This window comes from Cololabis saira, chromosome 19, assembly GCF_033807715.1.
Source record: "Cololabis saira isolate AMF1-May2022 chromosome 19, fColSai1.1, whole genome shotgun sequence".
Taxonomy (NCBI): Eukaryota; Metazoa; Chordata; class Actinopteri; order Beloniformes; family Belonidae; genus Cololabis; species Cololabis saira.
This window is the reverse complement of record NC_084605.1, coordinates 21,047,140-21,064,435: the sequence shown is the minus strand read 5'-3', so window position 1 is coordinate 21,064,435 and position 17,296 is coordinate 21,047,140. Positions and strand designations below refer to the sequence as shown.

Here is a 17,296-nt window from a genome sequence, read left to right as displayed (position 1 = left end):
GTCTTTTTAAGTCCCACGCAGCGGAACTGTCGTCTCGCGGTCTGTGTTGCAGTAGGGAGAGCTTTACATGCGGACACCAAAGCTGTCCGAGAAAAACAAAAGACTGAAAGCTGAAAATATCTCGAAATTATCAGACAACAATGTTGTAAATGGAGAAATGTATTTATCACGGGCGTTAATTTCTAGGAATGTGTGATCGTTTCCATGACATCAGAAATACGGCCTGAGCTGCTTTCCTCTGCGTTAAGATCTTCTCATTTGAACAAATGTGGCTAAAATACTCTGTAAGATTGGTCACGTTGTGAGGCTGCAGTTATTTTTTTTTACAACCCAGGAAATATTCATTGATAAAAGATGCGAGTTCTTTGCCGGTGAAGCCGTGCCTGGCGTGATGTGCATGTTGCCCAACACATTGTAGAGGCGCAAAGCTTCAGTTTTCGTCGTTGAGAGACCTGCAGGTTTGGCTCCAGGATGCCTGGGATGGTGGTGTTCGGACGGCGGTGGGGGATCGCCAGCGACGACCTGGTCTTCCCCGGCTGCTTTGAACTGGTCCTCCGTGTGCTCTGGTATGCAGGTTACATAAATCCTGAATTAATTTGGCAGCTAGATGCAGTATTATATCCTCTGATCTTTTCTCCCCTCTTCTGTCCAGGTGGATTGGCACCTTGATCTTGTTCGTTTATCACAAGGGACGGTTTGATTGTAATGGGAGAGGTGTTCTGCACAGCTATCTGGTCGGACTGTTGGTTGTGCTGGCGCTCATCATCTTGTCACTATGTGCCATTGTCTATATCAGTGCCAGAGGTAACTATCTAGAACTTGCTTTCAGTTTTTTCTTTCCATCTTAAATTTCTGTACATTTTATATGAAAAGATTCATGGAAGTGAATATTTTTAAGAATGGAAGTCTCTTGGTGTCAGAGCAGCGATGGGATCACAATGCAGGATATTGTGAAAGAAGTGCAGCGGGAAGTGAATCAATCTGTACAAATACTTGATTACTCTGAGACTCAATCAATCACTGTGCAATAATAATAATAATAACCTCAATCATATGCTGTAACAATGCACCTTTCATTAACGATGTCTACCTCATACTGCTGCACCTTTCACTTTTTTTTAAATTGTATATATGTTAATAAGAGCCATTTGTCTATTTACTGTACAGTGAGCGAAATAACCGGAGTCAAATTCAAACTTGGCCAATAAACCTAATTCTGATTCTGTAATACAGATTTAACAAAATAGGTGGGAATCAGTGGAAGTGTGTTATCCTCTATCCTCTTAAGACTCGAGCTCTTGCTCGGTACATAATTTTTTTTAAATTTCTTGTTGCCTTATGGGCTTATCAGAACCCGATAAGCATAAAAAACTAAGAATCATTTTTCGACATTATGCAGTTTTAGAGAAAAATTATGTCCATGTATGGAGACACTTGGTCTCAATTTCCAGAGAACAGCATGATTAAATATTATGGAATAAGAAAAATGAAAATGCGATGTCAATGCATGTGGACGCTGGGTCTTAAAAAGCTATATGAATGTAGTTAGAAATTATGTGAAACTAGTTAGACATTATATCAACATTTTATTATTATCAAGATTGATACAGGTTATATCTGAACTGTATTATGCACAGTATCTCTTATGTAAATAACTCTTTATTCTCTTATCTAAAGTTTTACTGATTAAATTCTTGCAAACTCAATCCATCTTGTTTTTTTTTGTTCTGTTTTTTTTAAGAGCTAGAGGTTTTAAAATACAATAGTTTGTCACCTGTCAAGCATGTGTTGGTTTGTTGTGTGTGAATATTAAAAATGTGCCTCCTTTTTCCTCAGGCACCATCACAAATCCTGGCCCGCGGCGCTCCATGCCTGCCCTGGTTTACCTGCGAGCCCTTCTGTACATCCCAGAGCTGGTGTGGGCCTGTCTGGGAGCTGTCTGGGTGTCTGACGACAGCCGAGGTTGTGATCCTGCCACAGTGTTTGCAGTCATTTCTGCAGTGGTTGCCAGGTGGGATTTCTTCTTCTTTCTTTTTGTAAATTGATCATAGATGTGATTCGGTCCAACATTTTTTGTCTTTTTTGTTTGTTTGTTACAGCTGGATAATCCTGCTCTTCACGGCAGTGGGGGTAGTTTTTGTCTTCGACCCGCTGGGAAACCCCCGTGCCCCTGCTGCTGGCTTGGAGCCGCTGGGAGTGCGAGACATGGAGAGCAGTGAGGGCAGCCAGTTCCTGTCCACCGCTCGCTCGTTGGCCGTGAAAGTGTGGGAGAGCCGGCTGCGGCTCCTGTGCTGCTGCCTGCCGCAGGACGAGAGCCACAGGGCCGCCTTCTCCAGCATCGCGCAGCTCTTCAGTAACTTTTTCTCTGTAAGGGACAAACGCTGCTTCTGCAGTTGTGTCACGAATCTCATCAAACTAACGCAGGGAAAAGTAGAATAAAATCAAAACAAATAGCCTCCAATGATCTTCTCTAATGCAATGCACATCCTGCAGGACACAGACCTGGTTGCCAGTGACATAGCAGCTGGTTTGGCTTTGCTGCACCAGGAGCAGGATAAGATGGAGCAGAGCAGAGACCCAGACACTGTCAATATTCACAGTCCGTCTTCTCCTATTGTAAGTTGTCACTCATGCTGGGACAGGAGCGCTCACAGTAATCAGGAATGTTTGAGTACACCTCCTTACTTGACATGCATTCATTTGCTATTTGAAGGGGCAAGATTTGGAGATGGAGTTGGAGAAAGCAGCCCACTGTATGCAGTTTGCTGCAGCAGCTTATGGCTGGCCGTTGTACATCTATTCCAACCCTTTTACTGGACCATGCAAACTCAGCAAAGACTGGTAAGATATCATTTATGTTTGCATGAGTTGGACATGTAATAAGAAATCCCAAGCTTGGATGACGGCTACTTATGATGAAAGCCAAAAAACGCTTTACGTTGCTTTTTTTGTTTACTTAGCTGTGCCTTAACCCAAATCCATATGTGCGCCTGCATGTTTCAGTTGTCGCAGCCGCTCTGCTGAGTATGACATCGTCGGGGGAGACCACCTTGGCTGCCACTTCTCGTCAATCCTACAGATCACTGGTTTGCAGTACAGAGACTTTATCCATGTCAGCTTCCACAATCAGGTAGGATTCATCATTTTGTCCCACTGGGTTGTTTTCTCTGCTGTGGTTTGTACCAGCTTTACCTTTTTAGTGATGCTTACGTAAGTAAACCTGGTGTGTTACAGATCTATGAAATCCCCTTTTTTGTGGCTCTGGATCATAAGAGGGAGGCTGTTCTGGTGGCTGTCAGAGGAACACTTTCTCTGAAGGTGAGATGGGATCCATAATATGAATAAAAGGAATTTAATGACATATAAAGATTGTAATGGGTTGCTTTTTAGAAGCATGTGTTGTTAAAACTAAGATGAAGGTATGTGAGTGTATTTTATTTTGTCTATATAAAAACAATCAATGTGAAAGTTGTTGTTTTTTTTTGCTGCACGTGTTTCTGCCAGGATGCCCTGACAGACCTGTCTGCTGAATGTGAGAACTTGCCCATAGAAGGAGTGTCAGGAGCCTGCTACGCTCATAAGGTGAGCCGCTCTGAACCAGTCTCTGTTTAAATGTGCGTCGAGTGTGGGTTCCCTCAATGACGGCCGCGTCTCCTGCAGGGCATGTGTCAGGCGGCGGGTTACATCTACAAGAAGCTGGTCAATGATGGCATCCTGAACCAAGCATTCTCCATCGCACCGGTAAGCAGAGAAACCTGGCTCAGAAGCTGCATGTGTTTTGTTTCTGGACTATATTCACAGAGAAGTAAAGCCTCATTGTTCTTTCTCATGCAAAAGATAAAAGTATGGCCAAAGTTAATTTTAAAAGAATTAATCTGCAAAAGAAATAAACTATGAACAGGCCAGCTATCTGGCTGTTACAGTAAGGGCGAGGAAATCTGTTTGTCAAGCTGTTGATTTTCAGAGGTGACTGATTGTGGCTAATTTTGTAAAAAAAAATGCAGTGTGTTGGTGCCTTCCTGTGTTTGTAGGAGTACAAACTTGTCATCACTGGTCACAGTCTGGGCGCTGGCACCGCCTCGCTGTTGGCGATCCTCTTGCGCAATTCCTTCCCCACCCTGCAGTGCTACGCGTTCTCTCCACCAGGAGGCCTCCTGAGGTAAGACTCAGCCAGGACCCTGGGAGGCAGCGGTTGGGAGTACTTTTCATAAAGTTTAGTACTTATGAGCACTTGCCCCTGGGCAGGCCTGATTTCATTTGGCTGCTTTGAATAACACCTGCTCATGCAAATGAAAGAGGCAGTTTAGTCACTCTGCAAATGTGAGCAGTGAGGATATTTTACTCAGTTGTTTTTAGAGTAATTCTGTTTTCTACAACTCTATATAAGAAAAAACAAAACTGGGACAATATGAGAAATGAATCAAAATTACACTATGATGTTTGTTTAATTTATTAAAATACACCCTATCCTGCAAAACACTCCAAAAAGGTTGGGACTGTAAGACTTATAATGCTTTGTGATGTCGTCATTCCTTCTCATAACACGAAAAATAAGGAAGAGCTTAAGGTGTTATCTCATCCCATTCTTCCTGTAATAAATCTTACAGTGTACAAAACATCTCCACACATGAATGTCCCTGGAACCGCTATCGTCTTTTCCAGGGACATATGTTACTTTTCCAAATCTTTTCTGACGTTTGAGTGTCTGTACAGATACTCGATTTTGTTACCTAATGGTTCATTTCTGGTTAAATCGGTGTCATAGTGCTTGACAAAGGTTACCACCAGGGATCCTTTGTCCATGTGGTTATAGCAGATATTGATAAATGACAGCTCTTGATCCCATCTGAGAGGTAGGGGATGATGAGTGTCCAGATAAATTACATTATGTACAGTAAGAAAGAGAAATTGGCAGGTCCCTTCTGATCTTTATTTAAGGAACGTTGATTTTTAAACTGTTCAATGATTTTAGTCATGAATGTTTTATTGTTAGCAAATGAGTACATAGTATAATAATACATCTAGTACATTAAAACACATTTAATAAAACCTTGTATTTCAGTAAAATTGTATTTTCTCATGCCTCGTTATGGATTTTCTGTATTTGCAGTAAAGCCTTAGCTGATTACTCCAAGGACTTCGTGGTGTCAGTGGTGCTGGGGAAGGATCTGGTCCCCAGGTGAGAAATTAGCCCTTTTCACTGTGTATTTGTATGTTTTCTTAAAACCATTCACCGATAGTCTATATTCCCAGTTAAATGCTTGTCTCCGTGTTGGCTGCAGCGCTGCAGAGACGTTTTCAGTTGATCATCATAAAAGTGCTGTAGTGAACAGACTATTTTATGCTACTACTGCTGTCTGGTGTGGAGTATTTTTGGCACGACTCTTTTATTACAAGCATAAAAAAGTATTTGGGTGTAGTTTGCATGCTCCATTTTTCTTTATTTTTTCATTACTCCGTCATTCTTGTTTCACAGACTAAGCATTCCCAACATGGAAGATCTGAAGAGACGTATACTTAAAATGGTGTCAAACTGCAATAAGCCCAAAGTAAGAACTTTACAGTACTTTTCAGTATTTAGGAGATGCTGGCATAACTTAATGTCTTGATAGTCTGGACGTGTCATAAAGGGGATGTAATGATAAAAACAAAATGTCATACAAACAAAACTCAACATTTGTCTGGGGGTGCCCAAGTCTTAAAATATGTCCAGTATTAATATTTTAACAACTTTTAGGATGTTATTAACTTTTGGGAAAACACGTGAAGTATGTCACCTGTTTTCAGTGACATTTACCTTTTGTGTCTGCCTTGCAGTACCGCATCCTGCTGCAGGGATGCTGGTACGAGGTGTTCGGTGGGGACCCGGACGATTTCCCCACCGAGATGGACAACAGGAGGGAGCAGGAGCTCAGCCAGCCACTGCTGGGGGAAGAGTCACTGATGATTCGCCATTCGTCGTCCTATCAGAGCCTGGGATCAGATGACTCACCTGCCCACACCGCTACGCACTTGCCTCTCTTCCTGCCTGGACGGGTTCTGCACATCACAGAAGACGGTCCATCACGGAGGTCCGTCTCCAGGTTATTTTCATGTATTATTTATAATTCACCTCAGTTCTACTGTCAGTAGAAAACATTTTGATTTCTTGTTGGGCCCTTCACATGTTGAATACAGTTCAATTAAATTGCTCGTAAAAAAGAAGTTAAAGAATAACCTCAGCTTTCAATATCTAGTAATGTGAAGCACACGTGGTAAAATCTAGGTGGAGCTGTTTTCAGACGGCAGTAGCTTGTGAATGCTTCGTGCTACTGTAACACACCAAATATCCACTTGAAGCTTGTCTTCGTTTCTTTCATAAACCATTTAAATGTTCTCTCTCGCACAACTGGGAACTGGGTTACAGTCATTTGAAAAGAGCTTCTAAAAAAGGCTTATGATTAAAGGGTAGGGTAGGGTAAGTGATTTCTTAATGGTGTCACATCTGTTGATGTTTGAAAAAAAAAAAGAATGGAAACATCAACAAAGCACACAAAGCCAGATTCTCCCTCTCCTTGTCCAGAAAAGTAAACTGATCCATACACTTAATATTTGTTGCAGACAAATTACGACTGCGTGGATTTTGTTTGTGTGTATATCAGTTTCAGCTGCTATATTTTATTTGATTTATGTCAATTTGATTCTACTTTACTTGTGATTTGTATGCTGGTTCTCAATAGTTACTCTTACATTCGGGTATGAGATATTTTGTTACAATTTGCCTTAAAAGAAATGGCTAAGTCGGAAAGAAACTTTAAAAACAAGCCTGATGCCTTTTGCTTGGTGTATCTCTTGTTTGGGGGACCGGCAACCCATTTACAGAGCCGGAGCTGTTAAGGTTTACCCCCCTAGATAGGCCCTCCCTTTTAACCAAAATGGTCTTGTTATATATTTTAGGTTATTTTTTTAAAATAAATTAAACACATGCAAGTCCTTATTTTTGTGGCAGAGGTCGCAACATTTGAGACTCAGACCGAACAGCCACTGTCTCTCCGTCTTTGTCCCTCAGATCCTGTTTCTCCGAGGTTCGGTACCGTGCGGACTGGTCCAATGAAATGGCGTTCCGGAGTATTATGATCAGCCCCAGGATGCTTGCAGATCACATGCCCGACATTGTGCTCCGAGCGCTCAACAGTCTGACTGCTGATCGGCCTTTCACACTCTGTCCCTCGTCCTTAAACAACAGCCAGAACAATACAATCTGAGACGCACCGCGGAGGCCGACTCCTCGGGTCTCTGCTCCCAGACCCGACGACGTGTCGACCCAACTTCTGCTCATGTCTGTGCTACTGGTCCAGCTAAAGCTGCTTCACTGGGACTGCGAGCCCAACCTCTTCCTGTATGTTCTGGTCCCACGCATGGTTTTGTTTTTCCTTTTTGCTATAAAAAATACAAACATTTGATTGTAATAACGATGGGAGATGTGACTGTGGAGGTTTGCCTGTCGTAATAGTCAGGAGTGACGCTGAGTCGGAATTTGAGCACGGGATTAATTAAGTTGCACTTTTAACCATTTGAATATGTATTTTGATTGTGAGTTACTCCGTGAGCAACTTTATGCCATGATGTTTGAATGTATGTTGTGTACAATATTCGACAGTGGCGCAGATGCAGATGCTGTGATGTTGGTGCGTCATGTTTTGTGTCGTGCGAGTGGTTGTTGTGTGCTTGAACGAAGCCCCCCCCCCCGGTCGCCGAGAACCTGTGATGGCTCTTCAAGATGTCTGAAAAGTGGGCTGATTGGCAGTACGAAGGTGTGAATTGAATTCACACTTTTGTTTGTGTAGATGTAGTCGATGTGTCTTGTGTTTAATGCGTTCACATCAGGGTTTTAAATGGAGTCTATGCATTACAAGAGAACAAGGTGACAGCTTTACTTTACAGATGATTGAGTGCAGTGTTTTTACAGCAAATTTACTTCTGCTTTTTCAATTCTGTGTAGTATTGGCACACAAACATGATAAAAAAGCTTTGTGCTCATACATTATATGGTTATCTGTTTACTTGCCAAGATTTGGGATTTTTTTTAAAGTGATCTATGGAACTAAACATTAAGTCAGCTGATGCCTGCATATCTGTTTTGAACACTCAAAAGAAATGCATTTGACTCCTCGATAAAAATAAAAGCATTTGTGGCATACACACATTTTCTTCCTTATTTAATTTACTAAAATTAGAAACATTTCTGAACTCAGTGGTAGCAATAAGAAAAAAAACACATTCAAGTATAACGAGCCTAAAGTTTTTTTTGTATTTTTGCTGTAGTGGACTGACTCATGTAAGTAAACGGAGGGTGTAAGAAATTATGAAATGTTTCTTGTGGGGACAAGTTAACTTCTTTAACGCTCCAGGCTGTAACACATGACATTTTCAAGTGATGCTTGTAATCCATATGTCAAAACCAAAATCCAGCTGTGTTTTACGATTAAATTCCCGCGTGGTTCGATTATGCAGTCATATAGTCATAAAGATGCCTACAAATATATTACTTTGTGCTGGTTTGTGAGTTTAAGAAGTGCAGTTATTTAAAAACAATAATACATTTCTCTGTGTTGAAGTTGACAAAGAAAAAATGCCACATGAGAATTAAAGTTGGGCATAAAATGAGACAAACAGCGGTTTACCAACAAGAATAATACAATTTCTGGAATTTCTTGAAGCAGGGATTTGTTTTGTTCGAGGCAGTTTTTTATTTGTTTGTTTTTTTACTCCGCCCCTAAACGTCACATAACCGTAACTGGGTTACATATAAGCAATTGAGAGATGTATTTCTTTGTATTCACCACTGACGGCTATGCAAGTTTATACTTCGTAGTTACTTTTTTTTTTAGTCTGCGTTATCTCTGATGTAAGTGTTACTTTTTTTCTCACGCTTTTGAGTTTTTGAACTGTGACAGTTGTGGCTTTTCCGAGGGTCAGTGAACGCGGCGGCAGCAGCTCATCTGTTGGACGGGGAAACTAATCAGGAGACTTTTCCACAGCTACGAGGCCAAGCTCGCCTCTAAAAGTCAGCCGTCCAAAACACAGACCTGGTTTCAGAAAGTGCACCGTCTCCTATGTGTAATGTAACAGTTAAAAAAAATGCTTTAGAAAGAAGAGTTTTTCGTCGCTGAAAGTAACCAGAGTGGCTCATTAAAGCGCGGAGAGTGGAGGTGAGAAAATGGAGCTGGACGACGACGCGGTGCTGTACCAGGACGACTCCGGCCGCTCCGCCGCGATGTCCGACCGGGTGTCGGGGCTCGCCAGCTCCATCTACCGCGAGTTCGAGCGGCTCATCGAGAAGTACGACGAGGACGCGGTGAAGGAGCTGATGCCGCTGGTGGTGGCCGTGCTGGAGAGCCTGGACGCGGGCTTCGCCTCCGGCCAGGAGCGCGAGGTGGAGCTGGAGCTGCTGCGGGAGGACAACGAGCAGCTGGTCACGCAGTACGAGCGGGAGAAGTCCCGCAGGAAGCACGTCGAGGAGGTGGGTGAGCCCCGCACCGCCGCACCGCGACCTGTTACCCGGAGGACAGGGTGGTGGTAGGGACTTTGCATTGGAACGATTCAATCCCATTGCAGTCAATAAACACAAAGTTGCATTATGCATTGTTATGAAATGTTTCTGGTAAAGAAAACTTACTGACACCCACATTTGTTTTGTTTTCTGTACCCATTCCAATATCTTAGGTTTGGGTATCCAACTTTTTGAAATAATAAACACAATTTTTGGGGAGGTTCAAATTAACATCAGATGAAGGATATCTCAAATAAAAATTATGCACAGTTTTATCTTTATATAGGACCCTCTTGTAAAAGAGATTTTTAATCTCAACGAGTTTTTGTTTCCTGGTGAAATAAAGGTTAAATAAAAAATAAAAAATCTGCAAGATGTACCACGAAATCCAACATTTTCTTGAATATTGACAATTGTTTTTAGGTCAAGTTAACTTTTCTGTTGACTGCTGTCAATTTTTGAATTAATAAATGAAAATATTTTGGGGGTTCAAATTAACATCAGATGAAGGATATCTGAAATAAAAAGTAGATGCACAGTTTTATCTCCAACCTGGGAAGATGTACTGCAAAATCCAACATTTTCATGAATATTGACAGTTGTTTTTTCATGTTTCCATTTTGACAGTCTGAAAAGTAACAATATATATCTTTTTTTTGGATATCAGCCGATGCCAACTATTGATTTTATACAAGTTTCAATTTTTTAATTAATAAATGAAAATATTTTGGGGGTTCAAATTAACATCAGATGAAGGATATCTCAAATAAAAATGATGCACAGTTTTATCTGCAAGATGTACCATGAAATCCAACATTTTCTTGAATATTGACAATTGTTTTTAGGTCAAGTTAACTTTTCTGTTGACGTGACACCCTGTGCCACAACTCCTTTTTTTATTGTATTTTTTTTTAATGTTTCCATTTTGACCGTCTGAAAAGTAACTATATATCTTTTTTGGGGGGGTATCAGCCGATGCCAACTATTGATGATATACCAGTTTTGAATTAATCAATAAAAATTTTTTGGGGGTTCAAATTAACATCAGATGGATATCTCAAAATAAAGAAATCTGCAACCTGGCAGAATGTACCACGAAATCCAACATTTTCACAAATATTGACAATTGTTTTTAGGTCAAGTTAACTTTTCTGCTGACATGACACCCTGTGCCACAATTCTTTTTTTATTTTTTATTTATATTTCCATTTTGGGAGTCTGAAAAATAACCATCTTCTTCCTCTTCAAACATGTTGTCCTCCTCCTCTAACTCAGAAACTGGCATCCCTGTCATTCTTACCCTGCTGCTGCTGCTGCTGTTGCTGATGTTGTTTCTTCTGTTTCAGTAGCCTCATTTACTAGTTGCACTTCCAATACACTTTTGCGCAAAAGAAAATCGAATCTCTGAAAGTTCGATAAAGTTACCAGTGCAGGGAGTTGGTGTTTCCATCTATTGCTGATTTTTGAATAAGCGTAATTATCCTAACTGTCTGTATCTCCTCCTGCGAGACTTCTCGTCAAAAACAACGAAAAAGAAAATCTCGACGTTGAAGAAAATGAACAAAAACATTTTAAGTCTTCTAAGTTTTAAGTCTTCAACAACATTGTATTAATGAGGCCAAAAAAGCTGGAAACTAGATTTTGATTACTTTAGATCAGGGGTGTCCAAAGTCGGTCCTCGAGGGCCGGTGTCCTGCATGTTTTAGATGTGTCCCTTTTTTTAGCAAACCGTGATACAAGGAGCTGTGTCATCAACAGAACTATCCAGACTTTGATGACAAGGTGGTGATGACCGTTAATTAGAATCAGGTGTGATGATGCAGGGAAACAACTAAAACATGCAGGACACCGGCCCTCGAGGAACGACTTTGGACACCCCTGCTTTAGATTGACCGGCTACGACACATCCGGCACTGCCAAAGACGTGGAAATGCTCCAAAAAATATTTTCGTGAGCTTGTTATATCGTAGCTGATGCGTGATGCAGATTGATAAAGTAATAGTTAGACAGTAATCCAAAGTTACTTTGGGTGGTTTTTGCAAATAGCAAGGACAGGAGACCTTAAGAGGTTGACAACTGTTTCTAATTATTATGATTAAAAATAATCATAATAATTCAGTATTAATGAAATTCATACTGATTTTTTTTTAACATGTAAAAAACTCTGCTTCTTTAAATGCACATTTTTAAATCTAATTTATGAAGAAATTACTCAAACGTAATTTATCCTGCAGAGATCTAAAACAGCTTTCTCCAGAAATTAGGATGGTCACAATTGCTTATTATGTTATTGTTAGTCACAATTCAATTACCTAGTTTATAGCTCGACAAGGTCAAATTTTAAATAAAAAAAAAATAAAAAAAAGTAACCCAGAGTAATACATTGTTTCTGAAAGACATTCACGCCTGGCATCACAGTTATTTTCAAAATAAGAGGTACATTTCACATAACACATATTACATCTACATATAAACTAGTCATTCGTCAAGAACTTTTACTTTATTATCTTCACAGTTCAAACACTCCTTGGTTTGCTTTTAATTTGTCTCTTGTTCTGTGTTCACATCGCCTCAAAATAAGTCACATTCTGTCGGAAAACACCATGAACGTTTTTACACTAAAGCTTTTTTGCAGTTTATAATAGCAAGGAAATACTTATTTGATTCTGATATGTGTTCACATGTAGTTGCTTTGTCCTAGCTGTTGACATTTGCGACAAAGGTTTAATGCTGAATGCCAAGCCCGGTGCGTTAATAATTTATATCATGTTGGAACCTGTTGCTCGAGCTTTTAGACAGACCTGTGAACATGGGAGTTTCCTTCAGGATGGTGGAGGTATGTTGTTCTATGTGAAGTTCATCAGCTCTCTAATTACTTATGTCGTTTATCATCAGTGACATTCTTAAACTGAGATGATGTAAGTCTTTACGTTCTCTCTTTTGGAGAGGTTAGATGTTGTGTGCTCCTATAAAAATTCAGGACGTAGCTTTCCTGACTTGATTTTCTCTTGGATTTTTTTCTTTTTCATTGTTTCATCTCTGCATTTGTCTCAATATTGGTTCGTTGTTATCTGGTGTTACACTCCCGTCTTAAGCTTTGGTCGATGGATTTGGTTGAGTAGGAGGTACAGACCTTGTATAAGTGTTGGCCACTTGCAAATATCTCGGGACACATTTTAAGGCAAGGCTACACAATCACAGCAACAGCGTCCATAATCCAGTCTTGGCTCATGGCTTAGGGGAGTGAGCGCACTTGTAGCAGTCAGTGTTGCATGACATGTCCAGCTAGGGAGATGATGTTAGCAAAGGCCAAGAGAGCAGAACATCTGTTGCTAGACTAAAAACAAACCTTGGCTACCTTTCTCATTAGTAATCCTCTCAAATGGTCTCTTCTACAGAGCTTCAGCCTTTTCTGACTACTTTTTCCTGTCCTTCAACATGTTTGGCAAAAAGTTGTATAACTGCTTAAATGAGAGTGAAAAGCTCTGAGTTGTAGCTTTTTTGTTTTTCTTCAGTCACGTTTCCATTAGACTTTTTTACAAAAGAAAAGTGAAACTTTCAATAAAGGAACCGCTGCAGGGGGGGTTGGTGTTTCCATTGAACAGTGTTGTTTTTTGTTTTTTTAATGAGCATAACTATTCTAGTTCTCTCTTATCTCCATAACTCTCCCTGCAAGACTTCTCTTCAAGACAGTGGAAAAAGAATATCCAATTTTGAAGAAGACTGGCACAAACATCATAGTCTTTGACAAATTATTGCGATTGCAGCTATTGCTGTTGCAAAAATAATCAAGAGAAGATGAAGGCAGAGGATGATCATTCAAATGATTATTCAGTAGTAATGCTTTATGATTGAGTAGCTCTCAGCACAACTACATGAGGCCAAAAACGTCTGGAAACCAGATTTTGATGACTTTAGATTGACCGGCTACGTCACATCCAGCGCTGCTGGAGACGTGAAAATTCACAAAAAGTGTTTCCATTACACTTTTGGGATAAACTGTATTATTGACAAGTCTGAAAAACCACTACGTGGAAGCCTACAAAAGATTTGGCGATATTTGCCTTTTTTTTTCAAGTTATAGGTGTATCCATGACAGGTTTTTTTTTTTTGCGATATTTAGGTTTTGCCCAAAATTTAAAATGCAACGTAACTTGAACTAGGATTGGCTCACATTTTCCTCTTGTGCTAGTTATATTATGACTGCTGCTGTTCTGCTGTTTATGACGGCCTCCGTGTAGAGTCACTGCTTGTCCACATCTTGGAGAAGCTGCTTTGTGTGGTAGTCTGGTGGTTACAGATGTGCGCTTAGACCTCAAGCCCCCCAGGTTCAAGCCCCCATGATGGCAACCAAGATAAACAACTTTGGGCCCCTGAAAAAGGCCCTTTACCCTAATTGCTCCCCGGGCGCTGGAATAATGGCAACCCACTGCTCCTAATTTGATCGGTTAAAAGCAGAGGATTATGGTGTGTGTTTCGATGTATACTGATGAATAAATATTATGATTAATTATATAATATTATCACATATCTTGCAAAGATGGCACTTTAAAGTATCTCTGGAATCTTTTCCTTCACAAAGTTTATTGTAAGAACCTACTTTTGCTCCATCCAGCCAGTAAAACATCAAGCTCCTGTGACATTTAGGAAGAAATTGCTGTGAGCAAAAAAATTGAGACAGAAAAATTGGTTCACTATTTTTGTTAGCCATATAAGGTTGTAAAATGGACATTTACTTAATGATTGAGTGTATATAACTGTCCAATGAACACGTTTGTACAATGTGCCCTAGAGACAAAGTAGAAGTTTGCAATGTAGAGGTACACAAACACACAGCCAAGCTCAATACATTTATCCTACCGCCGTATCTTTGTTTAATTTGGGCTTCTTCGCTAACCGTCACAACAAAATAACAAATTCATAACACACGCAGGGTGTGTCAATCCAAATTAGTCCTCAACACCAACAAAGCTGCTTGTTTTAAAGGAGGCTAATGAGTAGTGTGGCAGAGTTTCAGTTAACTAATCGGCTCATTTTGACATTAAGTCACTCTAAAAGTAGATTAATCTTTCCAAACAAACACGGTGAATGTGCCAAGTGTTGCTTTTTTCCCCCGGCCAAAACCACAGGGGAATACGTCTCTACTGGCTTCTCTCAGTAGAGGAGAGGAAAAGGCATGGCAGGAAATTCTTAGGAAAAGCAAAACTTCCCTCAGGTCTCTGGTCAGGGATGTCTACTGACCCTTGAAAGACCGCAGTTTACCCAGACGTGCTCTGTCGATTGATCAAAATGCATTCGCTGATACTGGCCACCAGACTGCCTGGTGGTGAGTGAATGTAATTTATTGATATTAAAGGGGACCTATTATGGCATTTAATACCTATTTTAAACAGGCCTTGAATGTCTTTTAAAAACAAGCTTTTGATTGTTTTTGCTAAATAAATTAGAAATTCAGTCTCTAAGCCATGTCTTTATCTTCCCCGTTTCTAACCTTCTCTATGTGGGATTGTGAGTGGGCGGGGAGGCTATGATAATGAGGCTCTGTGCTGATTGGCTGCCCGACGCGAATGACGAGATACACCATAGACATATATACATAGACGCCGCATTGACTGACGCTTCCTATTGGGGCCTACGTCGGGCGTGGCCGCCATCTTGGATCGGTGGCGCTTTGACTCCAGTGCGTTCACTTCTATTGAGGAAGGAGGTGTATGCATGAGTAAAATAACTATAACTCACTTCTTTTTCAACCGATTTTCACGCGGTTTGCGTTGTTACAAACGGCAGACATGTAGTTATGATACAGGATGCTTTATGTACGTTAAAAATGCAGGCTTTCATGCTAAAATACGTTCTGCAGGTAGTCACACTACTGGTTATGCTATTCAGGTATACACACACAGGTGTATATATATATATACACACACACACACACACACACACACACACACACATATATACACATATATGTATACACACACACACACACATATATATATATATATATATATATATATATATATATATATATATATATACACAATACAAAATACAGTATAGCATATTAATGAATGTATTAATATATTTTAATAGCAGACATAACAAACTTAAAAACAAAAAACATAACGGATGACAGCATACAAAAAAACATTTGGTGTTATAAATGAAAATTATATAATAATGCAATCGCTATGATATATAATTGTATAATATAATAAAGTCAAAAATATATGAAATGAAGCAACATACATAAGATAATACAATATGCTATATTACTGGGTACGCTAATATGATATAATAACATGTAATATAATATGGTATAATAGATTAATATAATATCATACATTCTGTTATACTATAACATGTAATAAGGGGTAACAAAAAATAAGGTACACTATGATAATAATGATAATAATAATAAAAATAATAATAAAAAGATTGTTGAGTTGAGTTTATTTCATTTACACTATTTACATTTTTACCAACTGTTCTTCACACTTCACAACAGTTCTGTTTCTCTCTCTGTCTGTCTGTTTCTCTCTTTGTCTGTTTCTCTCACAGAGCCACTGTATTTTCAGTGTTTTTTTAAATGAGGAACTCATAAAAACATGACTCTACTTGTTCACATCACACACACATACAGAGACAATCATGGCGGTACAGATGAGAGGATAGTAGTTAAAATCAGATCACTCAAATGAACGACGATCATACAGTACAGCTGTAACTCATGGTCCAGAATTTATGATATTATATTAATCTATTATACCATATTATATTACATGTGATTTTATCATATTAGCGTACCCAGTAATATAGCATATTGTATTATCTTATTGTATGTTGCTTCATTTCATATATTTTTGACTGTATTATATTATAAAATTATATATCATAGCGATTGCATTATTATATCATTTCATTTATAACACTAATATACAATTCCTCACACACACACTCCTTCCAAATGTTTCTTTTTTTTTCCATTATGACAATTGAATGCTGTCATCCGTTATGTTTTTTGTTTTTAAGTTTGTTATGTCTGTTATTCAAATATATTAATACATTCATTAATATGCTATACTGTATTTTGTATATATATATATATATATATATATATATATATATGTGTGTGTGTGTGTGTGTGTGTGTATATATATGTATATATGTGTGTGTGTGTGTGTATATATATATATATAATATATGTGAGTATACCTGAATAACATAACCAGTAGTGTGACTACCTGCAGAACGTATTTTAGCATGAAAGCCTGCATTTTTAACGTACATGAAGCATCCTGTATCATAGCTACATGTCTGCCGTTTGTAACAAAGCAAACCGCGTGAAAATCGGTTGAAAATTAAGTGAGTTATAGTTATTTTACTCATGCATACACCTCCTTCCTCAATAGAAGTGAACGCACTGGAGTCAAAGCGCCACCGATCCAAGATGGCGGCCACTCCCGACGTTCTCAGGCAGTCAATGCGGCGTCTATGTATATATGTCTATGAGATACACCGCTACGAAAAAATGGCGGAAGCTCCGGCCGGCGGAGTTGGTTGGGGGCGTGGTTTCACGCATCGCTCGTGTCGTGACGTCACGACAGGAGCAGAATCTGAACGGCTCGTAGAAGCCACATCACACTGGATGGATCATCCGGGCGGCTGTACAGACACTGCAGAATTTGGTTGCTTTCCTCCTTCTCTGAGTTGGCAGGCTGAGGGGAGACCACTTTATATATGTTAAAGCAAGAGAAAACCTGT

At 39.6% G+C, this 17,296-nt stretch overlaps 2 protein-coding genes across 2 annotated transcripts in view; both read left to right on the top strand.

Annotated features, from left to right (window-relative positions):
• The first annotated feature begins 62 nt into the window (after window positions 1-62).
• On the top strand, window positions 63-8,379 carry daglb (diacylglycerol lipase, beta). Its single transcript, XM_061708462.1, has 15 exons — window positions 63-566; window positions 653-804; window positions 1,837-2,011; window positions 2,100-2,367; window positions 2,494-2,616; window positions 2,714-2,841; window positions 3,004-3,130; window positions 3,235-3,318; window positions 3,505-3,582; window positions 3,661-3,741; window positions 4,032-4,159; window positions 5,111-5,179; window positions 5,477-5,549; window positions 5,818-6,071; window positions 7,049-8,379. The coding sequence occupies exons 1-15, from the start codon at window positions 472-474 to the stop codon at window positions 7,242-7,244; spliced, it is 2,031 nt and encodes a 676-aa protein (XP_061564446.1). The 5' UTR covers window positions 63-471; the 3' UTR covers window positions 7,245-8,379.
• A 459-nt stretch (window positions 8,380-8,838) lies between these two features.
• Window positions 8,839-17,296, top strand: part of LOC133419345 (C-Jun-amino-terminal kinase-interacting protein 4-like) — a 58,745-nt gene continuing 50,287 nt past the window's right edge. The window contains exon 1 of the mRNA XM_061708463.1: window positions 8,839-9,502. Coding sequence (XP_061564447.1) covers window positions 9,200-9,502 — 303 coding nt within the window. The 5' untranslated portion in view covers window positions 8,839-9,199. The remainder of the gene's footprint in view (window positions 9,503-17,296) is intronic.